The 26,165-nt window shown below is 37.1% G+C and overlaps 1 protein-coding gene across 1 annotated transcript in view; it reads right to left on the bottom strand.

Moving 5' to 3' along the window:
* LOC131064234 (uncharacterized) overlaps window positions 1-26,165 on the bottom strand; it is a 141,047-nt gene that overhangs the window by 89,051 nt on the left and 25,831 nt on the right. Inside the window, exon 6 of the mRNA XM_057998331.2 lies at window positions 24,137-24,187. Within this exon, the coding sequence (XP_057854314.2) occupies window positions 24,137-24,187 (51 nt within the window). The remainder of the gene's footprint in view (window positions 1-24,136; window positions 24,188-26,165) is intronic.

Genomic DNA, 26,165 nt, shown 5'->3' with positions numbered 1-26,165 from the left:
GGATCAATAGACATTAGATAGCAAGCAGCCAAATAATTAGGAGTAGAAAAGAGTAGGAGGAGACAAGATATTGTTGCAAAGACATAATGGAATAAATACTTGATTTCATTGAAGTTATGGTGGATCATTGTGTGTTATTTCAACTTGTTGCATGGTTTCTTTCTACTTCTCAATGTTAGTCAAAGTTCATTGATTATGATGGAGTAATATATAGGTGTTAGATAGTACCTTGGTTACTATTTGCAGTTGGATGATTTTCAATTACAGTGCATAGTTAGCCTGAACCTCCAAATGTGCTAAGCTCAATTGTGGATATGTTTATTCAAGTTGCGCAAGTGTATTTGGTATTTGGATGAATATTCATGACATGAAAACCTTTCATTTCCTGTATTGGTTTTGTGTGGTTGTTGGCGACGTGGCAAAGCAAAACTCGGTTTAAGGAATGTGTCCATCCAAACATCATCCACTGCTATCATTAGTCTTAGAATTAGATTAGTTTCTCAACCCTTAATTCCTTTTGCTATTTGTTTTCCATGTTAAGTCTTCATGTTCCAACAACATTCATGTTCAACGTAAGTCCCCCTTGTGATTCCAGCAATATCACATTAAACCATTGAGTTATCCACACGTCAAGACTTGACAGTAGAAACCTTGGAGTCACCTCGTATGATCACATAGCTTAGCATTCGAGAGGATTTTGTTTAAGAGACGATAAAATACTTGGTATTTTATTCTGTGTATGAAGTGCATAAAAAACACATCAACAATGTCCCATATACACAAGAATCAAAAAGAGCATCAACTATTGTCCTATTGATTTGAATCTTTATTCAAGGCATTTGGTAAATTCTCCTCTTATCCATCCAAATTTGACTTGCACCCTACCTCCCTTGAAAGAAAATGATACCTTTCTTCTTCTTCTTGTTCTTATAGGGATGCCACTTTGGATGTAATTTCCAACAAGTCCCATATGACCATCAGCATCACAATGCCCACCAAATTTCTTAGAATCCTTTTTTGTATGGTAAGTACCATCATTATGCTTATTTTCCATTTGTCATCCCCTTTTGTCATGGAACTAGCTTGTTTTCATGCATTTTGAAGAGGATGATAGACCTTTCTTCTTGTCCACCTAAATACAATGGGCACAAGAGCATGCCTCGTCTATATCTTTAAGCTTGGCCAGCAACATGTGCCTCCCTAGATGACTATGCATCCCTCAAATATACTTCAAAAAGGTGTCATAATCTTGATAATCTATTCCAACAACACAGGCCTCCCTGGATGGCTATGGAATTCTCAAATATATTTCAACAAGGTGATCACAATCTTGAAAACCTATGTTCATTTGGAGATCCTTCTTGCAAAACTCACTTGTACATTTCTAGCACACTTTGGTCTTCTATTTTGACTAAAATATTGTCAATTAAATAACCTTTTCTATTCAAAATAAATCAGATACAAGTGCTTAATTTCATTTACATGGTGTAAAGTTCCTTATAAGTCAAAGAATGAACATAAATTTCAAACCAAGTGAGTGCATGACTTGCAACTCCCAGTCTTCTAAAGGAGATTGTTGTTTACCACTAAAGTTTTGTAAGTTAAATAAGCCTCAAGCTGAGCCAAAAAATGATTAAATGTTTTAGCATTTACATCACCTTCACATGGCAAGGTTTTGATCTTTGCTTCTACTTTGAATAGAAATGGAGCTCAATATGTTAGGTTGGATGTGGTTATTCCTTTCATGGGCATGGGGCTGCTATTTACTCATCTCCTCATTCAGTTTAGGGTCCTCCATGTAAACACCTGACTTTCTCATGAAAGCATCAATAATCTTATACAATCAATCAAATTTTTCCACATATTATGAAATGCTTGTCAAATCATCTTGCAACATGATGGATTTGATTCATCATTTTGAAGCATCCTCTCTACTTCTTTGACTATGTTTCTCACTTCTCTAATCCATTTCTAGGTAGATATCTCCTACTGCATTGGAAACAAACTACTTTCTCTTGCATGAACTATTCTAATGTCAAGCATCAATCTACAAAACAGTCACTAGAAGAAAATCACAAAAACCAAGGGACAAAACTACTTTGATACCAATTCATTTGTAACTAGTATAGATATTCCATTGTAACTCTGTAGCACAAATCTTATCAACTCCTTATAGCAACTTCGTTATTTTATGATTGTCTTCTCATGAATTTGCTTAAGAAGACAATAAAATTGTGCTTAGAAATGAGTTGTTTAAGTTATAAAACCTCAAGAGTAACTTGCCACTTGCATATACTCGTGGGACGAATAGGGCTGACAAGAACTTACGAAAAAACCATCAAAAAATTATCAAAAACTCCCAAGTTTGACAAGAAAGCTCATCACATGGGAAAAAAGGGACCAATTTTTCTCCATTTTCTCATTTATGCAATCATTCCTTTGACAACATTGCATTGATTTATCAAACATCAGTTAAGACTTAAAAGTGATAAAATTATGAAAAATGGCATGTGTAATGAAGGTTTGTGTGGTCTCAAAGGATTAACTTGGGCTTTATGGCAAAGTCTCTACCCCTCAACCCTACCTTTTATTGCACCAAGGGTGTTGAACCCCACTCCAGTTTTTAAAAAGCTACAAATAAAATTTGTTTTGGACCCATGTTTTCCCATAGATGAAAATGTATAAAGAGTAACACGGATTTATAATTTATAATCATATGACAATATGATTGTTGTCTCAAGTCCTATGTTTAAGTCAAATTTTAAGACTACTAAGTTTTTGAGGAGAAGATTTTGAACAATGGTTAAGTACTATCTATGAAAGAGATTCCATGTACAATATTTGCAAAAAAACATGAGGTGAAAACATCACAAAATAGAGCATAAGACTCCAAAAGAGTAGCACATTTTTCGTTCTTTTGCCACTATCTTTGTAATGTCTTGTTGTGACCATTTCACACATCGCCCCATTGAAGATGGGGACCCTCTCCATTTCTTGCTTTCTAGGGTTTTTGTTAGTGCCTATGACCTTCCGCTTCAATTCTCCTCGGTTTTGTCAAGTTTTGAACGGTTTGAGTCCTAAAGATTGAAAGTCAATTTGTGCAAGCCAAGTGATAACAGAGTCCAGACACCGTTGAAGTGCCTAGAAAGGCCAAAGGACGAAGAACGCAATTGATTTGAACGAATTTGAACAACTTTCTATTTTTAGAAAGTTTGTTTTTTTGCTTTTTCCTATTTTTAGCCCAATCCCTTGTATGGCTATTTTTAGAAAGTTTTCCCTATTTTTTAGGGATGCCTGCTTTTTGCTTTTTCAAAGTGGGGACCTAGGGTTTGCACTAGTACCACTGACCTGCTTCGATCGCGATCGAGAATTTCCTAGTTTTGACCTAAAAAGATAAGTTCCTACATTTTAGGGGTCATGAGGCTTCAGATGGTTTGCCTAAGTATGGATTTCAAATTTCAAGTTGATCTAGTTAAAATTGAAGAAATTGTGAAATTTTGAAGCGTTCCAAATATTTTCTAAGTCTGGCTAATCAATGATTGATGGTGAGTGTTATGGCAGGGGATGAAAAGTCTGCCCTCTTCATGGTTGAGTTCCAAGTCTTCAAAAGTCCACCCAAGCATGATGATGGAGATGTCTAAAAAGTCTGCCCTCTTCATGGTTGAGTTCCAAGTCTTCAAAAGTCTGCCCAAGCATGATGATGGAGATGCCTAAAAAGTCCGCCCAAGCATGATGATGGAGATGCCTAAAAAGTCCGCCCAAGCATGATAATGGAGATGTCTTAAAAGTCCACCCTAGGAGGAAGGCATATGAAGTGAACAAGAAGAAAGTCCGCCCTACTTGGTGATCACTTGAAAGTCCGCCCTTGGAGGTAGTCACTCAAAAGTCCGACTTTGCCTTGCAACACAAACTTCATGAAGTTCGCCTAAGTCAAAGGTGAAGCCAAAAATACTTGATAAGTATTGAGGAAAGGAGAATATTCCTTGGTGATGTCATCCAAATCTTCATGAAATTCGAACTAAGTTCCAAATTAGAAAGTTTTAAAAAGAGATATTTGAAGTTCAAGTTCGAATATGAGCTGGAAAATCAAAATAGAAAGAGATTCGAACCATGAATCAAAATTAGAAAGAGGACATTTGCAGATTGAGGCAATTTTGGACTGAGTTCCAAATTAGAAACTTTTTGGAAGATGCCAATCTACAGGTCTAGTTCGAATATGAAGTGAAAAAACAAATTGGAAAGTTGTGAAGTGAAGAATTCGAACTTAAGGAAGATGACATTGCAACTCAAAATCAAATTGCAAACTTTCTCAAGGTTGAAATCGAATTAGAAACATGAATTGGAAAAGATCTGCGTGTTTCTAATTGCAAATTCAAACTTCATTACAAATACCTTCTTCACTTCTTCATTCTCACACATAAGGTTCGAACATTCTGAGCAAGTTAAGAGTAATATTGAGAGTTATTTTGCAGGTTGATGGTGATTTCGAAGAAGATTTTGCAGATTGGAAGGTGATCTCTTGCAGATTGAGCAAACTCTGGAAGGAGTTTTAATTTTTCAACCTCATTCTTATCAAGTATCTGCAGATTTTTGGAGTATAACCAGCTAGTAGGAGGCAGATCATTCGAATTTTCTGAGTTTTCCTAAAGATCTTTCTGTCTTCTTGTCTTTTCTTCTCTCCCCATCGAAGGTGAAGTTGGTTAAGTGCAGATTTATTGCATTCTTTGAGTTTTCAAAATTCGTTGGAGATGATTTTAGTGGATTTATCCAAATTTTCAGTAAGATAGATCATGTTGAACTGAATGGGATGAAAGTTTTCAAGATTATAAGACCTGGTTTTGGATTGAAATCGTAAGAGTGTGGAGTTTATATGTGAAAATTCCATCTTTTTGTCACTAAGTATCAAGAATAGAGTGAAATACCAACCACTAGTCATCAAAATCCTAAATTTTAAGTTAAATTTCTGGTTTCTAACTTAAGTTTCGTCTTTATTCGCAGATTTCAAGCACGATGAAGTTCCAAGTAGACAAGGATGCTCCTCGTGAATCAAGAATGAACTCAAAATGGAAGAGTATCAATGATACCAACCTCGGGCACATCAATTTGAGGGAATTTAAGAAGCGGATGTTCGGCTTAGCTAACCTTGTGCCTACCGTGACCGCACGAAAAATGATGAAGAGTGGTATCGTGCATGCTGCTGGCTTCCTCCCTACCATGCAGTGCACAAAGTTGGTAGCCGAGTGCACTAGGCACTATAACCCTGTCAGTAGAGATATTGTGGCACCAGATGGAAGAGTGTTGGCCAATATCAGTGATGAAGCCATAAGGGAAGCTTTCAGAATTCCTGAATATCATAATGTTGTATATGTGACCAAGGATGAGGCTGATCGAATGTATCAAGACCATTTGGAGGAGTACGACGCCATCATCAATCATTCCTGGCTGGACAAGCCAAGAAAGGGTGCCTCCAAACTACAAAGGAAGAGCTTGGTAAGGGCGTATTTTAAAGAGGATATTGGAGATATGATTGTCCTGTTGAACAGAATAATGGGTAATCCCCAGGGCGCTCCATTTGAGCCTTGGATGTATTATTTCATAAACGAGATAATGAGTGGAGACAAGATGATTGACTGGGCTCGGATGATAAACAATAACTTGGACAGCTAGCTAAGAAATCTGGAGGCAAATAGGACCTTTTACATGAGCTCATACTTGTTTTATTCCCTGGCTAGAACCTATAGATACAGAGGCCTCACCTGTAGAGGGGAAGTAGGAAATAAAGAGAATCAATTTCCTGTCTATGACTGTTATCCCCAGCTGCACATGGAAGAAAAGTTACATTTCAAGAGGGTAAATGATACATTTTTTATGCACATCGCACGAACACTGCAAGGTGGATTACATCAGAGACTCTCTCAAGAGTCTATGGAGTTCATAAGCAGATTCGGGTATTGGTATATTCAATACCCGAAATTCACCTACATCAGAATTTAGGGATTTTCCGGATCTCCCTATAAGCTCCCAGTCTACCCTACCAACCGAGTTGTGCTACTGGAAGTTGTGAGGCAACTAGAGGGCTATATGACAGTTCAAAGAGATAAGTAGAAGAAGGCAAGAACATCCTCTCTCACGATTGGAAATGGACTAGAGACATGCCCATCATCACAAGTCACTGCCACTGCAGAGAAAGAGCTGGCTTGGTACCCTTTCTACCAATACAAGGCAAGAAGGAACTTTGATCCATTCCATAAGATGAAAAGGGTAGAAGGAATGGTATTCGAGCACAGAGCTGATTTGCAAGATTATTGGGTTAATGCAGCTGATAGTTTTGAAATCAGGAGACGATTTTGGTCAAGGATTCCCCTGAGTATGGTGAGAGCAACGGAAGTATTCAGAGTTGCTGATCAAATAGAAGACAAATCTGAGCTTCAGCAGCCAAGCTTTGAGAAGATGAGAAATGAGCCACTGGCCTTGGTTGATTGGTCAGAAGGAGAAAAGTCAGATTTAGCAAACCTTATGAGATCAGTGGTCGAATATTCCAAGTGGTGGACATCTGAGAAGACAAAGCAACTAAAGTCCAAAGGTGTTACCCTGCCTTATGATTTAATGGGAATAGATGACTCTATGTCCTCCAACCCTTGTATCTCTGCAGGCAATGCTCAGAATCCAAAAAGTGTTGGGTCCCGGAAAAGAAAGGAACTAGTTGGAAGCTCTGGAAAGGCCAAGGGAAAGAAAGTTATTGGGGAGAGACATGAGTCCAATGAAGGTCATTCCATTTTGAGTGTTGCACCTATTGTGCCTGACCAGAATGCAATTGAAGAGCAAGAGATGGACACAAATATGGGAAATAATGAAGTGAGAGTGCCTTCTCCTTCGATTGAAGAAATAATGAGAGAGGCTGTCCAAAACCCGGACAAGGAACAAGTTCTTAATAAAACCACAAAAGTTGAAGAGCCTGAGCCCCCAGTAGTTTTCCTTGATGGTATAGTTACTGGACCAGGAGGGGCAGATGGTGGATTTGATCAAAACACTGTGGAGCAGTCAACAATTCCTGATTGGTTGAGAGAAGGGATAAGGGCTAAGGTTCCTAATGAAACCCATTATGAAGAAAATATAGCAGCATTTTTGGCAAAGGTGAACAAACCAGCCGTAATTAAGCCAGCTAGAAAATTCGCTTTGATTCAGAGGGATAGTGCAGGGTTTAGGACAATTCAGAAAGTTGTACCGAAAGAAGGTAAAACTTGGGACAATATTGCCCCGGAGGATTATAAGATTACTACTGTAGAGTTGGATAAGCCTACTCAGGACCAAGAAGTCCAATACTTTGACGACTCTTGCAACGCCCTCAAGGCAAGGCTAGCCAAGGAGAAGGAAAAAAGAAAGAAGGTTGAGGAAGAGAATCAGCAGTGGAGGAAATATGTTCTCCATCTAACCAGGCCACTCAACCATGAGATACCAGTCACCCCTCCACAACCTCTTCAGCAAGAGTCAATGAAAGATTACGAGGACATGAAGGGCACATTCACGCAAGCTAAGGAATGGATCTCAGATGCTTCGGCACATGCTGACACACTTGTGGAAAATTTGGTATTAGCACATGAGTCGGCTTCTTCATTGGTCAGCAAAATTCAGGACTTAGCTGCAAACTGGGAAGATGTTGAATAAATCCAAGATGAAATACTTCCACAATTGAGGGTTATCCGAGGTATGTCAAAGCAAAGCTTGGTAGATGTAGGTGTCATATAGGCTGGGGATAGATATGATTTTAACACTTGGTATTATGCTTTGGTCACCAAGATTGAAGTCCTGAAAAAATCTGAAACTAAGTGTTTTGAGACAAAGGTAAGTGTCAGAGAGATTTTGAGTAAGGTGTTTCATGTAGCATCAGAGATCTAGAAGAAAGAAAGTATACGAGAAAAACACCTGCAAGCGGAGAACCTGAGAGCCAGAATTCAGTCGAGCTTTTTCAAAGACTCGGGATGATTGATAAGGGTGATCTCTCAAGGATTGCAAGTTTTCTCCTCATTGACGAGAACTTTCTTGCCCAAACAGTTGAGTGGGAAGGCATCCTCACCACGTGTACTGATGATGTGGACATCGTCGACTTCCAGATTAGTAACCTGCCAAGTGTCACTATGGAAGAGGTTAGGCTCATCGTGTCCAGATACATTGAATCTGCAAAAGGGGAAACTGGGCACTCACCTCAGTGACAATAGCAGATGTGCCACTTGTCATGTTCTCATTCTTTCAAACTGATAGAGTCTTGAGAAACCCTAATTAGGGTTTATAACTTTCAATCTGGAACCTTGATCACTGTTTGATCTCGGTCATTCATTATTTTCTGAAAAAATATATAAGGCTACCTCCTCTCATTTGGAGAGTGTGAGGTTTTTGATATATTGTTGCGTGAAGGTCATATTTTCAAATAATATATTGCATGTGCGCTTTCTCTTAAGGCTTTGTAATCTATGTTGTTTCAGTGATTAGCATGGTTTCAATTTCCTCAACACATTAGTTAAAGTTAATTTAGATTTGCTTTCATGTTGTTAGAATTGAATGAAGGATTTGATAAGTGTTAATTAACGGTGTATCTTTGCTCATACTTTTGGTGAATGGATGATTTCCATTTCACTGTGCAAAGTTAGTCTGAGCCTATCCTCTATGCATGCCAACATTTCGATCATAAGCACAACCCGTTGAAGATTGCAGTCGCTTTGTGTAGTTGTCCTCAGTGTGGCGAAGCAAAGTGTGGTTTCCCAAGAGCACCCAGTTAATACCATCTCTAGAATTCGTAGGTTTAGATCAGTTTTCTTAACCTTGTCCCTTTTTCCCTTTTTTTTGAAAGTCTAAATCCCTGAAAATCCAAAAAAAAAGAGACTAAAATTGCTAAATCCATCTAAGTCCAGAAGCTTGAAAAGACATTCATAAACGTAAGTCCCCCTTGAGATTTTCAGCAAACACTACCCAAGTAGCTATCCCACTAAAGTTGCTTGTTCGCACATATAGACCTTGGAATCAGCAATGATTTTCAGGAGAGGATAGAATACCTTTGGGTATCTTATTCTAATGTTTGGTAGATGATAAAACGTACACCAACATGTCCCCACTTTGAAATAGAATTTAATAATAAATAATAATGATAAAATTAAAATATTAAAAATTAAACTAAAATATAAAAGAATTTAATTAAATATAATTAAAAGTTAATTAAGTTAATGAATGGTCAAACGAAATTGTCTTCGGACATGTATTGTCACGGTTAAAACACTTTGTTGGTGAAGCGACCGCCAAGGTTCAAATCCATTGTGCTCTCGCTGGGTCATTGTTCTCGCGGGTTTGATCATGACTTTCTCATGAACGTATCAAGAATCTTTTACAATCAATTATACTATATTTCAAAATACATAAAGAAATTAATATATTAATGCTCTAGTCCTTAGTCTTTTGCTAATGCCTACACTAGGATAGGGGGTTTGTGTAGGAAAAGACGGAGTAATTCGGTCACTAAATGGGTAAGGATATATTTTTGAAGCCTTGAGGGAGAAACCCGAGATGGGCATAGACATATGTTCCTAAGAAACCTTGAGGGAACCCACTCGTAGACTATTTCCAAGCGCCATAGCACAATAATTCCACCATCTTCTATAGGGTTAAGGAAGAAGTGAGAGCGAACCCGAAATTAATTAGTTATTTATTGCATTATATATGCTTCTAATTTAAGACATAATGATGTCAAATGATGTATGTAACTATTGGAAAACGGGTAGCGTCCTAGTAGGGGACATTACAATTGGTATCAAAGCTTTGATCCTGCAGTATAAAGACGAATCAAGGAATCATTCAAGTCAATAAGAAGGAATCTAACAATACATGTATTTGGTGTATGCTCTGTGTTTGCATATTTCCATGTGTATGCTCCGTGTTTTTATGGTGTATGCTCTATGTTTGGTTCATGCCTACTATGTTTACAACATGTTTATTCCATGTGTGTTTCCAAAGCCATTTCATATTGGAAGTCATTTTGAACACTCCATGATCATTGCTTGAGGACAAGCAATCTCGAGTGGAGTGGACTGTAATGTCCCCACTTTGAAACAGAATTTGATAATGAATAATAATGATAAAAATTAAAATATAAAAGAATATAATTAAATATAATTAAAATTTAATTAAGTTAATGAATGGTCAAAAGACATGAAATGAAAAGTTGTGACTCCCTCAAACATGAGATATAAAAGGGAGAAGAGAACCTCATTTAAGGGGGGATAATTTTGGGAATCAGAAGTGCAGATCTGATTTGAATAATAAGTGCAGAAATTAATTAATGATATCAGATTTCCACAATCCACGATATTATCAGAGCTGAACTTCTGGGTTAGATTGTGTGTTCTGGGAATCAGAAGTGCAGATCTGATTGTGAAAGGTTGTTTCCCTTTTCAAAGGGCAGAAACAATGAAGAGTTGCACTCTTTCAAAGGGTGTTAACTGTGAAAGGGCATACATGATGAAGAGGTGTGACCTGTCCCTCACTTTGAAAGATATAAAGGAAAGGAATCAAAAGCATCCAGTGACATCACCATCGACCAGATCAGATGAGAACTGTTATTAAGTTACAGGCAGTAACATCCTTGTTCTTGGTTGTATGCATGGGGATGTGCTTAATATGTATGCTTAATATATGAATCCTGATAATGTTCTCATGCAGAATTTAATAGTAATATTAATATAGACTGCAATATGTATGACCGTCATACTTAATTTCATATACATTCATAATATTTAATACATAAAGAAATTAATATATTAATGCTCTAGTCCTTAGACTTCAGCTAATGCCTACGCTGGGATAGGGGGTTTGTGTAGGAGAAGGCAGAGTAATTCGGTCACTAGATGGGTAAATCCCAAGATGGGTAGGAACATCCCAAGATGGGTAAGGACATATATTTTTGAAGCCTTGAGGGAGAGTCCCGAGATGGGCATAAACATATGTTCCTAAGAAACCTTGAGGGAGCCCACTCGTACACTGTTTCCAAGCACCCTGGTATCGTAATTCCACCATCTTCCGTAGGGTTAGGGAAGAAGTGAGGGTGAGCCCTAAATTTAACTAGTTGTTTATTGTATAATATATACTTCTAAACTCAATAACCTAATTTAAGACATAATGATGTCAAATGATGTATGTAACTATTGGGAAACAGGTAACATCCTTATAGGGGACATTACAATCTCTTTCCAGTATTATAATATCTTTGCCTTCACATTGTAGGACACATTCAACACTTCTACATTATCCTACTCCAAGTGCTCAATAACTTGCTGCAAATGCATGCTCTGATATGCACAAAATTCTCTAGCACAATCTCAACTAAGAACTTCTCAATCTACTTGAAAATGAAGAAATAGATAAAGGAATGAGTGATTGTAAAAATTTATGAATGTTTTCACAATAACCGCTATGGATGTATTTATACAATGTGCATGTGAAGAGGCCTGAAGAAGAATCCTAGGAAGAATAAAAAATGGAAAAACTGCCACAGCATCCCTTGTCCTTTGACAGTCACAAGAAAAGTTGCTACCTGATTACAACACTTTTGAACAGACGTGTCACAAATGAAATTGCTACCTTGTTTATTTTGGCAGCTTTTCCACTAAGAAAATTATACCTTGTTTCTTCTCTAGTTTCCAATAACTTGCTTCAACTATATCTGACTTGAAGATATACAGATCACACGAGAACTGTAAAGACCTCAACCAATGTGTATATAAATTATTTACCACCTTTTGATCACCAAGTCCATATGAGGGTAAGGTGAGAGCACGGTAAGTAAATAAGATTATTCACCATTTTCCTTTCACCAAGATCCTGTAAGGACTAAGTGGGCATATGGTGAATGAACAATATTTTCTCTGTTATTTATTAAACAATGGTGCCTTTAAGATAGAGTAATAAATTGCATAAACAAAGTATATCCTTCACAATCACACTAAAGCTGAATATTATAATTCGAATATGCTGGAATAAATCAACTGAAGATAAATGCATACATATATGCTACAGGAAGACAAATCAAATTATAGTAAAAGGAAAGCAACCTGAATCCCGATGCTCCCAAGAGTTTTGCTTTCACAAAAATAGCAAATGCTTATTCAAGTCAAGATTACTCCTAAACATTAGTCCCCCACTTTGGTCATCATAACATCATCTTAAAGTCAACCTGTAACTCCCTTATAATTCTATATCATAGAATCTAATCATAATTATTGTAACTTCCCCATGACCTTCTCATAGAATTTGCATGCTAAGTGTTGTAGCCGCCTCCAAGAAATGCAAATTGGTAAACAATAATATTATATTATTTATCTTATGCTCCACCGAATCCACCCAAATAATTAATAAATTATGATCCCCTCAATAAAAAATTTAGAGAGCAGTGCTTTAAACACTAGATATGAGTTTTGAACACCTCATGTAAAAATAATTTATTATAAATATTTTCCCACTCAGAAATTTGGAAATGGCCTCATGGGCTCTCATATGATTAATTAATAAAAAAAGGAGACATGACAAATACTCCCTTCCCAAACTTGCTAGCTCACAAGCAATGTACTGCTAGATGTACTAGTATCTCTCCCCTCACCAATTAGAATCCTTTGTGCGTAGGTTCCTTTAACAAACCAAGTACTCCATGATGCTTCACCCCTTAATTTCTTCTCTCGAGTGTCAATAATGGAGTTCGGAACCAAGACAATTTTTTCTAATATCCCCTTCCTAATTCGCCCTAGAATCGCAATTGCAACAAATTAGGGTTAGGGTTACATCTTACCAAGTAAAATATCTCTTTAAAAAATGTGATCTTGAATTTGAATCCTGATTCTGAGCTAGAGTCTGATTTGTATGTAGGATCTCAGACATATAAAGTATGGAATAAGGAGGCATGGTAGGGTGCCTTAAGACAATCGTTTCTCCCTCCGTGCAATCCCCTCCATTCTTCCATGGCTGGAGAATCTTGGGTTCATCAGCAGTCCCTCGCTATGGGAGTTGGAAGGGAAATTGCAATAGGGTGCCCTTAGCCGATCTCTCCCTTTCACAGTGTAATAGGGAGCCCTTATAGCTGTTCTCTCCCTATTTGCTACTGTAGCAAGGTGCCCTATAGCTGTTCTCCCTTAATTGCAGATTTCCTTCCTTCCCTTTGACTGACTGTTATACTGTTAAACGTATATTTCAATGCTTATTAATATATAATAGATATGTGCAATAAATTTATATATATAAAACTAAACAACAATTTCTATATTACCATAGTGGATTGGAATATTCATGAGTTATATTCTGATCTGATTATTACAGCATTCAGTATCCTTGTAATCTTCTTTTCTGTTTGATCTGGATATTTTCTTATTATTTTATTACTGTCTTTGTTTCTGATCTGACGATTTATGAGTGATTGATTGATTGAATGAATTCCCTTGACTGTATGATCTGGGGTATTGATGAGTGATAATGTAATGAAGTCTGATTTGATGTTTGAATGAATGCTGTTTTGATAGAATGATTTGCTGATTGATTGTTCGCTTGATTTGAATGATTGGAATGATGATTGATAAGTGATCATTGAATAATTCGAATGATCTCTTTATGCTTCATTGGTCAAAGAGACACCACCTTTCATTAGAATTGAGTCACCACCCTTCATTGCTACCTTTTAGAATAATATATTCTTTCACAATTTTTCTCTCTTTTCCCTCCTCAAATGAGACCTACTTTCATTTATATCTTCCATTGTGATGGAGAAGTCACACCCCTTCACCATGCCTTCCCTTTGCAAGGGTCACAACCTTTCACAGTTACCACCCTTTCAAAGGGTCACAACCTTTCATCATTTGTCCTTAAAAGTCACTTCCTTATTTTCTGCCCATTCCTTCTTCTTCCATTAACCCTTCCTTAATCCCTATGCTTCATTCTTTCTTCCTCTCTTCATTCCATTCCTTGATTGATGCCTGCACCCTTCTATATTAAACTCATAATCTGAATATCTATTCCCCTCTCTTCATCTTAATTGCTTACTCCCTTTATACCTTCATCTCTCATTGATGAGACACATCTCTTTGCAAAGAGATGTCCCTTTAAAAGGTCATGCCTCCTCATTGCTGTCTTATTATATAATTCAGATCTGCACTCCTGATTGTAGATTAAAATTCCCCCTCCAAATGAAGTTCTCTCTCCTCCCTTTTATACCTCATGCTTGAGGGAGTCACAACTTTTCACTTCATGCCTTTTAACCATTCATTAACCTTAACTAAATTTTAATTATTATAATTTCATTCTTTTATATTTTAATTTTATTCTTTTATATTGTAATTTTACTATCAGTATTTATTATTAAATCCTATTTCAAAATGGGGGCATTACACTTTTCCATTCTTGTAGAACCCTTCAATCCTATGCCATTTACAAAGTTCAATAGCATCAAGGTACCCTCTAGACTTGTGCTACCCACTACACCTAAAAGCAGCCTCCTTTCCAGCAAACATGTTTCAATTCTGTAGTATCCTTTTCTTTGTAGTATGTTCCCATCTTGAACACTTGCTTTACAATGACATGGTGTCAATCTAGTGCAAGAAATTATTGTCACTACTAACTTCCTTTCTTTTAAGCATGGTTACCAGGAGACCCGTCTCCTACCACTTGAGACACATCTTGCAGATGGAGACGTGTCTCCGGAAACATCTCAACACATAGGGTTCATCGAGCCATCGTCTCTGGACCATCTCCAAAGTCTCCTGACCAAAAATTGATGTCTCCCCCAAAAAGCTTAGGGCATAAGGTGTTATAAAAAACTCCATTTCATATCCTCTATCATCACCCTTGCAAAATAGTTATTACTTATTTAATGATAATGATAGCCACTAAGTCTTTTGATCAATCTGCTCAATTGCCACTCTAGAAAGACTCATCAATGATGTTCAATTATTCACTTTTCTTGTAGTATCATAATTTACTAACCGCTGTTCTATTAAAGAGGTCACCAAAATGGTAATAAGAGATCTTTGTGTAACATCAATTCAACTATTGGAAATAAAGGAAGCCACTGAGCATCTCCAACCTTCTCAAATATCTTATAGGGACACATCCATGTAAACCTTCTCCATTCTCAAAAGATCTTAAAAAAATTTCTCATAACTAGGCATCTCATATCCTTTGGCATGTGTATTAGCATCAAACTATCAATATTTTTAATTTCAATATGTAATGATAATCTAAAATGAAATATGTACTGTGAGTTTTGAACTCTTTGGCTCTTTCCCACAATGACATTTGTGTATTTAAACTTTGAAGTTAATGTTAAAATTTACCACTATTCTTGTCTTAAAAGTTCTATGTCATGATATTTTCTAGAAATTATTAAATTATATTAAAAAAAATTGGCGTCTCCAAGGGATCTCCTAGTTTTGAAAATTAGTCATGCTGGTAACAGTACTAGTCTCAAGTGTCTCCAAATACCCCTGTCTCCAAGTAACCTTGCTTTTAAGTGTAATCCAATGGGCAATTAAATTATCTTCCATGGCTAACTTGGAAACTTTTGAAAGATTTGTAGCAACAATGACATTTTTGAAACCCAAGCCCTCAAAATGAAGATAACTAATTGAACAAGAACCAACTAAAGCATCCTTCACAAATCTATGCCCATCAACGTAGCTACTTTATAAACCAAACTCGCATGGCAATGATCCTATCTTTTCACGGCTTGAAATACTGATGAATGTTTCTTGAACACCGCTACAAACCACTATGTTGACGAGTCTAAAGTCGCATTGATACGACTCTATCCGGCCAACACAGAATAGAATGTTCTCGCCGAGTATCCTATCCTCTCATGTATAAGGAACCCCTAATGCTATTTTGGTTCCAAATGTCAGTTCTTGACTGCAAGATAACTCAACGGTCGATGTGTTTTGCTGGTAACACAAGGGGCCTTACGTTTTGCAACAAGTTGGTCAACATCTGATTCTTGAACTGGGAAATCAAAGCAAAGAAGGGTTTAGGAAACCTAAAATTAACAAGACTGGTATGCGGGTAGACGGATTCAACATAACCAATCCCTGCTTGGCCAGAATAACTCACAATATCACAAGAACGGTGCAATCTTCAAGGAGACTTAGAAGATTTTCAAACTGCAGGTGCATGCCCAAACACCCAATTCTGGCGCAGCTCAGACGGACACCTACAATTGAATTAAACACAATTTTTTTATGGCTCAGACTAACCATACACAAGGATACACAATCAGCATATCCTCAATGGTATGGGCTTGAATCCATCAGATACCTGCACACCCAAAAAGAAAGATCTATCTAAATTGCTGAAAGAAACCATGCAAATAGACTAAAACCAAGATGATAAACACCAAATCAATGTCCATTATATTGATTCTAGCTGCCTATTCCAACAATTTCTGCAACATTTCTATGCTACTCCTAAAATTTAACCTTCTACAATCTAACCTATTCTAACTGAAATCTAACAGTCTAACTGCCTAAAAATCTAACCCTTTACAAAAGAAAGGCCTCTGCCTTTTATAGATTTTACAATTCGAACCGGTAGCCAGGATTGACTGCATCCAAGGGCCCTGGTTTGCCTTCTAGAAGCTGGCAGCCTTAACCCATGCCAACTCAATTCTCAGTTATCCCTTCAACCACCTTCCCATGCCAACTCAATTCTTAGTTATCCCTTCAGCCACCTTCTCAACTGCCTACCACTATTTGGCTTTAATCTGGTCAATTTGGTAGTAAGACAGAACTTATCCAGAACTGACATGTGTCCCTTTGTTTCAAAATATCTTGAGCGAGACCCACAGGCAACTTTACATTAAACAATTTCAGTTCTTTAAACAGAATTTCTAGAATTAATTCCAGTTGTGCATTTCTGAGCTTGCACATCTATTCTGCGTAGGATAGAGTCGTAGCAATGCGACTTTAGACTCGTCAACATAGTGGTTTGTAGGATAGAGTCGTAGCAATGCGACTTTAGACTCGCCAACCGAGAATAGAATGTTTCTTGAACACATCTATTCTTTTGCTTTTTGTCTTCAATCTTGCTGGTGGACTTCAACTCTGTAGTTCAGGTGGTGGTGCGCTTCTCTGTGCTTCGTCTTTATCATTCTGAGGTGCGTTCTTCATTGGCAACGCTTGGGGCTATCGCTTTGATCCTGCGCTCCTCCATTTTCGCTTCAAGGCGTTGATCGCAATCGCGTCTCTAATTTACGCTTCAGGCTTTCTCCTGGTTTTTCCCGACAACGTCGTCGACCTACAAACAATCAATTTTGATCCGCATTAATCATTCCGGAGAATTAAATAGATTAATTTAACAATCATTGAATTTAACTTTAAATGCCCCTCATGAAATTAGGGTTCTAAGGTTAAAAAGCGAGATTTAAACCCTTAAGTTGAAATGCCCTCCCCCTGTGCGACTTTTGCCTTTGAATGATTTTGGCCAAATGATTAAAATTGCACGATTTTGGCTTCTAATTTTGGCTAACTTGGCCGGATTGCGTGATTTTAGTCTTTTTTGAGATTTCGGCTTGTTTGACCTAATCGTACAAATGTGAATAGTTAGTCATTTTCGGCTAAAAAGCCGATTTTGCAAGTTTAAGTCATCCCTGCCAATTTCAGGTTGAAAGTCAACTTTGCGAGTTTCGGAAGTTTTCGGCTATATTGCACAAATGTGGAGCTTAGAAGAGTTTTTCGGCCTACGAGGGGCATTTGTGAGTTATTTTCTTTATGGATTTTGGGCCTTTATGAATTTGTGTGATTTGCCTCCTTTATCGCATCCCTTTTACTTAAGTACACAAACTTTTGTGAAAACTTCGGGCATTTGTTCTTTTTTTTGAGCGAATTTCGGGCTTACTAGAGGTTTTGAGAGATTTAATTTTTTTGTTATAATGCCCTTCTTGAAATTTCGGGCTATCAATGCATTTTGTAGGAATTCTTAGATACATTTTCAGCCTAATTTGGTCTTATAGGCAATTTTACATTTGAAACCTTTTTGGCCTATTCTTCTTTTTGTGCACTTTACCTCCCATTTCACTTTTTCGGGCAAATGGGGTGAATTGCACAATTTTGATCTTATAAGTTCTTTGGCCAAATGAAGGAAAATGCATGATTTTCTATTTCGAACCTCCTAAGTTAAATCGCGCGACTTGGCCCTTCTTGAAATTTCAGCTACTTGCCTTCTTTTGCGTGATTCTGCTTGGTATTTCGGCCTACTAAGCCAATTTTAGAGCCTTTGCTTGCATTTTGGCCTTAGAGGCCGATTTTGAAACTTTAAGTTGTCGGTTAAGAGATGATATCACACAAACTTGACGTTTTTTTTATTTTCGACATTGTTGGTGACTTTGCGCGATATCATACTCCTTGTTCATTTTCCCTGAAAGGTGCAATTTTTATTTCTTCATTTTATTTTAGTGATTCTCGGGCTTACTGGTTGCCTTACGCAAAGCTTAGGGTTTAGTTTGGTTTGCAACTTCGGGTGTTTTGGACGAAATGCAAACTTCGCCCCCCTTCACCCTTCATCACGACCTGATAAAGGGACGAAATTCAGCCTCTAAAGACAATTTGTGAGAGTTTTCAAACCCCTTACCCTCCCATTTCACTTTTTCTTGAGAGACATTGTGCGAATTTGTTCATTTTCAGCCTTTCGGCGACTTGCAAATTTGAATGATTTTCGGCATTTCATTTGCTTTTGAAAGCCCGACAAGAAGACAATGTTTGCATTTCAGAGTAAATGCCCGAAATTCCTCTTCTGTGGCATCGACTTAGGATTCTTTCGAGATTAGAAGGTCAGATTTCACCCGAAATCGAAACACAAAGCCCTTTATTCGGGATTTCGGGGAGTTTTCGGGATTGCAAGGTATTTCTACGCGAAATGAGGGACAATTCGATGATTCGAGGGCATTTGAAAACATCGGAACACTTCATCGTGCTACCTTCGGCGTTGGGAGGTGTTTTGCCCGAAATTCTTAGAGGAATGTGCTTCAAGCACACAAACCTCAAAACGCTGCATTGACCCACTGATATTGAACATGGCCATTGCTCGGGAAATCTCAGTGATCTTGGACATGATAATGACCTACTACTTCGACATCATCTATATGACTCGCAACTCGAGCTTTCTTTCAAGCTTAAGACTATACTCGCCAAATATCAGGCGATTGCAATGGCCATGGTTCTCAGGCTTGGGTTTGGTTTTCCTCCTCTATCGGGCAGACTTCAAAAATCGAGGGTCCCTGTCGACAAGACGGGGATGTGATGCAAAATGCACAACACACTAGAGTATCTATTTCAAAAAATAAATATTTGCATTCAACATGCAATGCTAATTTCTTATTGTGTTCATTGAAAAAAGCACCTCCCTATAGCAAAGATTCACTGCTACTACCATCAAAAGTAGGAGCATTCAGTTTCTTCATTTTATGTTGCACATCTCTCATGTCATCCCTTCAATTGCTACCATGGGCTCTTTCACCCTCATACTTCTTCCCGACTATCTCTAAGAAATTTTCAAAAGTTAACACAACTATAAAGTCTTATAATTTCCCTTGATACATCATAAAGAATGTGTCTAACTCCTCTGCACTAGCTGCTTCATTCTGATTTTCCAACCTTTATAAAATCATGGGCCTAAAGGGTTTTTGAATGGGATTTGTTTGGATTACCATCATTCAATTGTTTGAAGTTGAGTTTCCCTCTCTCAGTGATGTACAATTTAGATTTTGCATGTTAGTTTGAAGCCGAAAGATCCCCACTCCAATTTTCACCCAAATCTGATCCAAATTATGAGGTTATGTGCATTGTTCGTTTGCTGAAAAATCTTTGGCCAGCGTATTTTTGAAAGGGGTTTGACTGGTTTTGGTTTTTGTTTTCATTGGTTTTGAAATTTTATGCAAGATTCTTGAATATGACATAAAGAGATTGTTGATTTAATCTAACATAATGCATAACACACAAGGAAGGTAATTCAGAAACTATCATTTGCTTAAAACAGCAGAGTACATACAATTAACATGAACTCATAAGTCTGATGCAAGTTTACACCCAATAGAAATATAGAAATCAGCTCCAATTAATGTCAAAACCCTAAATACACTCTAGGGTTTGAAACCCTTCTACCCAAAATGGAGCGGCTCGCTGAAATAGAGCTGGAAAATATGGAAATGACCTCTGGAAGGTCAGCCCTGCAACTGATTGAAATAAACCTGCCCTCTAACTGATTGAAATAAACCTGCCCTGCAACTGATTGAAATAAACCTGTCATATGCACATTGAAGCTGGATTCTGATGGAAACTGACAGCTGGAGAGATGGGTTTTCGTCCAAATTGTTGATTGTAACTAGGTAGGATGCGGATTCCAATTGCCTTAAGGCAACATTGGAATCCGCCAAGGGCTGGGCCCTTCTCTCCCCTCTCACACGCCACACTAAAGGGAAACGTGTTCCCCCTAATAGGGCCGACCCTATAACTAATAGTCACACGCCACTCTAAGGGAAACATGTTCCCTCTAATAGGGCCGACCCTATAAACCAAAAGTCATAAAATAAATAAAAGGGATCAGCACCAAGCCGACCTCAAATAGGTACTCTTGCCTCATATAAATGAACAACTACTTGACCTCATTAACACAATTATATCTTTCCTCTCATCATGCGAATTAGCTCTCAAGTTGAAGCGAAAAAAGTCAGTTGTCTGATGTGCATGAATGTGAACTACATATGATGCCTTTAGGTGTGAATATCTCCAGTGAAAGGTGCAAACTGCTGTCAAGAGTAAGGCGTCAAAAGTGCAGACCGGGTTACTGGTTAATGAAGACAAAAGTGCAGATTTGAGGTGCAGACCTGATACTGTTTAGTCATCTACATCAGCCCTAAAGTGTGGCCATTTCAGACCTCCTAAAGAGATAAGTGTTGTAATCAGAATATTGTATAATTCATAATCAGATCTGAGGATCTCTTCTTGCTGGGTTTTTCCTCCTAGGAGGTTTTCCCAGGGTAACGTTGTCTTGTCTCATTTTCATTTGTTTGTTTGTTTGCTCTCTGTCATTCACTAAGTTGAAAACCCTAACAACAAACATCTATTTTCTGAGTTTATTGTTAATCTGAAAGTAAAACTAACACAAATCCCCCAATTCTTCCAGAAGTTGGCGTTTTTGGAAGCCCAAAGCTACTAAAACCCTCATGCAAGTTGTTGATCTGAAAATGGAGATGTAAGAATGAATCCAAATGATAGGCAAAATGCCTTTTTATCTATTTTGGGGTTACTATTTGACCTTAAAATCATAAAATATCCTTGAGGATCTAATTTCTCATTGTGAACTTGGCCCCTTTTAAAAGACAACTTAAGTTACTAGGATGGGGGGCACTTTTTACTATTCATCTTATGTTTTTTGTTACTATTCACATGAGGCCAACTTTAATATTTCAATTTTAACCATGAATTCAACCCCTAAATTCCAATCTAAAAGGCCTGAAAAGCTCCCTGCTGAGTTCCACAACCCCCGGTGGGGTCCCCAAACCACACAGCTGACCTACAGGACCCTAATAATAGGCCAACCTCCGCTCAAGTCTAAGATGCCTAAGGAAGGGACATTACAGATGCTGCAGCATTTGTGCTAGTAGCTCAATCATTCTACTTGGCTTCTCTAAATCCCCATCAAAGTACCATGAAAAATATCTTCCCTTTCATTTTTTGTTAGAGTTCTATGTTTTCCTTTCATGATTTATATGTTGGCAAGTAATCAGCTCTAATACTACAGTAATGACCTCAACCAATTTTTATATAAATTATTTACCACTTTCTAATCACCAGGATCCCATGAGGGTAAATTGTGAGCATATAGTAAGTAAATAAAATTATTCACCACTTTTTTAACACCAAGATTCCGTAAAGGCAAGGTGAGAGCATAGAATGGATGAATAATAATTTTTATATATTCTATTTTTTTAAATAATGATGCCAAAAATATGGAGCAATAAATTGCATAAACAAAGTAAATCCTTCACAATCATATTGGAGCTGAATACTACTATTTGAATAAATCACTTAAAACACATATAGATATGTTGGAAGAAGTCAAATCAAATCTAATGTTGTTATATGTTGTTGCTCTACTCTACAAATCACTTGCTAGTAAAGTAAACAAAAACACATTCAGCACAAGTGAAATCCCTGAATAAGATTGCCCACAAGAAACCAAAGGGGTTTTGTCCTCTGATCTCCAAATCAAAGGATTTTCGCCCTTGACTCAACAGATGAACACAAAGTTTAACTAATACATAAAAAATGAGAGAAACAAAAGATGATAATGGCTATCTAAGAACCTCAATTTACATTATAAGGGAATCAACCCAAATCCCAACTGCCCCCACAAGTTGTCCTTTCACCAAAAATAGCAACTGCTTGTTCAAGTCACGATTCCTCCTCAAAATCAGTCCACCCTTTTGGCCATAATAACATCCTCTTCAAGCCAACCTGTAACTCCCTCATAATGCTCTGTCATAGAATCTATATGCCTAGTGTCATAGCCTCCTCCAAGAAATACAAATTGATAAATAATGATATTATATTATTTATACTATGTTCCACTAAATCCACCCAGATAATTAATAAATTATGATCCCCTCAATAAAAGATGTGAAGAATTGAATTTTTGAACACTAGAAATGAGTTTTGAACACCTGATGTACCAAAAAAAAAAAATACTTATTATGAAATATTTCCCTAACACTTACCCCTTGCCCACTAGGAAATTTGGAAATGGGCTCATGAGTCCTTATATGATGAATTAATAAAAGGGGGGCATGCAAGAACTGTCTATAACCTTTGTCAAAACTTGTACAAGCTACTAAGATCAAGAATTAAGATTGTTTTGAGAATGTTTCAAGTTACATAATTAGTTTTTTGACTAGAGAAAGAAAATAGTGGTTTTGTGAGTCATATGTACTAACATTCTTACCATCCAATTTGGATTGAGTAACCACGTCCAGATGGTTTCCCGGTCCCCTATAGTTGAGCGTACTAGTTAAAATCTTGATCTCATTTGTATGGTGATTGTACATTGTTGTTTTCATGGTTGTATCCATCTTTTTTATGAAACTCATAGTACTACTTTCCTTCCAACAACTTTAAGAACACTAATTCTAGCAGAATCTACATTCCATCTCTATCAATTTGAAGTAAAATTCAAGTAGGACAACCTAATAATCTATTAATTTTTATCAACTATTTCGTGCTAGAGACATTACGGAACCTATAAACTCTTCCCAAAGAAAAATCCCTCTTCTAAAATTGGCACCAAAACCTGTTCCTCCCATGGCAATTCTATATTTGATGTTCTTGATCAGTTTGTAGTCCATGTATCCTCTTCTCCTTCTCTAATATTTTTCTGAAGAGACATTAGGATATCTATTTTGAAGCTATGCGCTAGAAAAACAATAGATTGTGAGAGGATTTAGGCTGAATTTCTCAAATATGGTTTGAAACCACTTGTTTTTCGCCTTTGTACAGATGGAAAATTACTATTTCCATATTTTTTTAACCCATAAGAAGAGCTTTGTATAGCATCTGAAACTTGCTGTAAGATTATGTGTGTAGTTAAGCCACAATAACATTGTGTCTGTCTATGTAAATTTTTCATTTAATACTATCTTTTGCATTTTGCTTCTATGCTTTGTTGAATGATGCTAAACATGCATATCAAACTGTGTCAAAATAGTAGAAAGAAAAAGGATCCATTACATATAACTTCTTTTATATATATCTTATCAACATTACCCATGAATTCAAATAAGTTACTAGTAATGAGCAGAAAATGCATGCATAAATCCCCTTTGCTCTACATAATGTCTAGTTGAAATCATCAATTTTATTTAGTAAAACTAAATCTGAGAACATGTAACCCTATGATGACCTAAGTACAGCTTATAAAATTACACTCTTGCATTTGAAAACAAGCCAAAACTGTATAACAAAGACAAATCTCCGTACAGTTCATAATCATGATACATAAAGTCTTAAAGACAAAGGTTATTGGAATAAACAATTCATAAATACTGAATTTAATCATACTTGGTTTAGGAATAACTTACAGGAGGTCCGTCATCACAAAACTCGATAATTCCCCGGCCTATTACATTACCCTGATTATTAAATACCAAAACTTAAGCAAATCGAATGTAGAATCTCATAATGCATCCATCAACATGGAAATTTAACTTATGACAAAACAAAAGAATGCATTTGAACTCTGTCACAAAATTAATTTCAATATTTTGAATAAAAATGATGATGAATCAGTTAAAAATTAAAACATAGTTCCATGCTTCGATGAATTTTAAAAACCTAAACAATGGAAACAAACTAGGAAGCAAACAATTGCAGAGTTAGAAGCTTGTAGCATATACAAGATGAATGGTCGACAAATCTTCTTCATTAAAATATATAAAATTCAATACATAAACACTCAAATCAAAAATTTGATCACCGACGTTTAAAATTTAGAAGATGACAATGGCATACTGACAGATATATAGTTTACATTGCAATGCATGCCATAAAAAAATGTAAATTGAAACTTATTGAATTCATTTTGACTTTCAAAGTGATGTTTTCAACTGCCCATCATGTATGCATGTAACTGAACAATCTTTAAAGGCTTAAAGCAATTATCTTAACATACTCACAAAGATCTTTCTACTCTTGAGCTCTCTAACATCCTGATGATGGATCACAGAGTGTGACCCAAAAGATGCAAAAAGGACACACACTATTGAATCCAGAAACAGCACAAAGAAAGATTTAGCTTTATTAATATGACACAATATTTTCTCATGAGGTACATCTAGCATCTATTTAGGGTCTATTTTTTATGTATGGCACTAATCTAGACTAAAATCTGAAGTAGCTTAGGAGAATTTAATACATCAAGCAACATGTGTGACGTGCATTCTACAGAAGCGCAAAGCGAGGAGCTTCAACAGGCAAATGGAGTTGAGACACGGCGAAATGGTGAAAAGCAGCGCAAGATTCAGCAATCTGAAACAAAAAGAGGCTCGAAGAAGGTGATGGGTTTGTCCTTGGTCTCTAGCCTAGGTTTTGATCCTCTTGGGACAACGGCAGGCGGCGCACAACAGGAACTCCCTCCTCCTACCCTGCATGATTCAAATGCCACCAACTCTATGGCACCAATGCCCCAACCAATCTCTCCCCTTCAAGACTTGCAAGAATAGCACAAATCCATTCCATGAATGAAGTGCCTTACGCAAGGAATAGATTATTCTGGTGAGACCTAACCTTCTACCCTTAAAACTGACCCCAAATTTGGCTACAGATACTTCTTAGGCTCCTAGCTCCAGCTCAAACCCTACAAATGTTAAACAAGCTTTCTCCTTGCATGATACTGAGGTGGTCTTTGCAGATGAACCCATATATTTTCATATCTCTGACTCCTATATCAATGCTGCTATTTTTGATGTTGGAAGTTGATCCCTTCACTTGAGACTTCTGAGGAAACGTGTGTCATTTGAACAATTGGAGTGAACAAAGTCTACCTAGAGCGACTTGGCCACTCCAGCTATAGAAATGTTGGATTTTGGCTTCTTTCTTCTGCACTTCAATTCAACAGATGACTTCAACTTTGTAAAGAAGAATGGCCCTTGGTTTTTTGGTCAATGCCCTTTTCTTAACTCCTTCATCCCCTTTTTTTGATCCTGTAGCTGCAAAAAAACTTATGTGCCTATTTGGGTCAGGTTATATAACCTTCCTTTAATCATGCAGGATTCACATCTCATTAGGAATATGATTGATTAGGTGGGATCGTATGTAAAGTGGGATTTTGATTCAATGGATTCATCAAGCAGTTACATACAGGCCTGTGCTATGGTTGATATTTTGAAGCCTATTCTTCACTATTAAAATTCATTTATCCTTCAGCACTTGGACTCAATTCTTAAACTAAGAATGCCTAACTTTTAGATGCTTCTGATGTAATGTGGATGTGATGGCTCATAAGATCGTTGGTTGCACCTCAAATTGGTCATCAAGGTCAAGGAAGACCAGTCTCAAAAAATAGATCAAGAAGCCTGGGTCTCCAGATGCGGACTTCATTTGGCACAATAA

This window comes from Cryptomeria japonica, chromosome 6 (assembly GCF_030272615.1).
Source record: "Cryptomeria japonica chromosome 6, Sugi_1.0, whole genome shotgun sequence".
Lineage (NCBI taxonomy): Eukaryota > Viridiplantae > Streptophyta > Pinopsida > Cupressales > Cupressaceae > Cryptomeria > Cryptomeria japonica.
The sequence above is the reverse complement of the archived record's forward strand: the minus strand, read 5'-3'. Positions and strand labels throughout refer to the sequence as shown.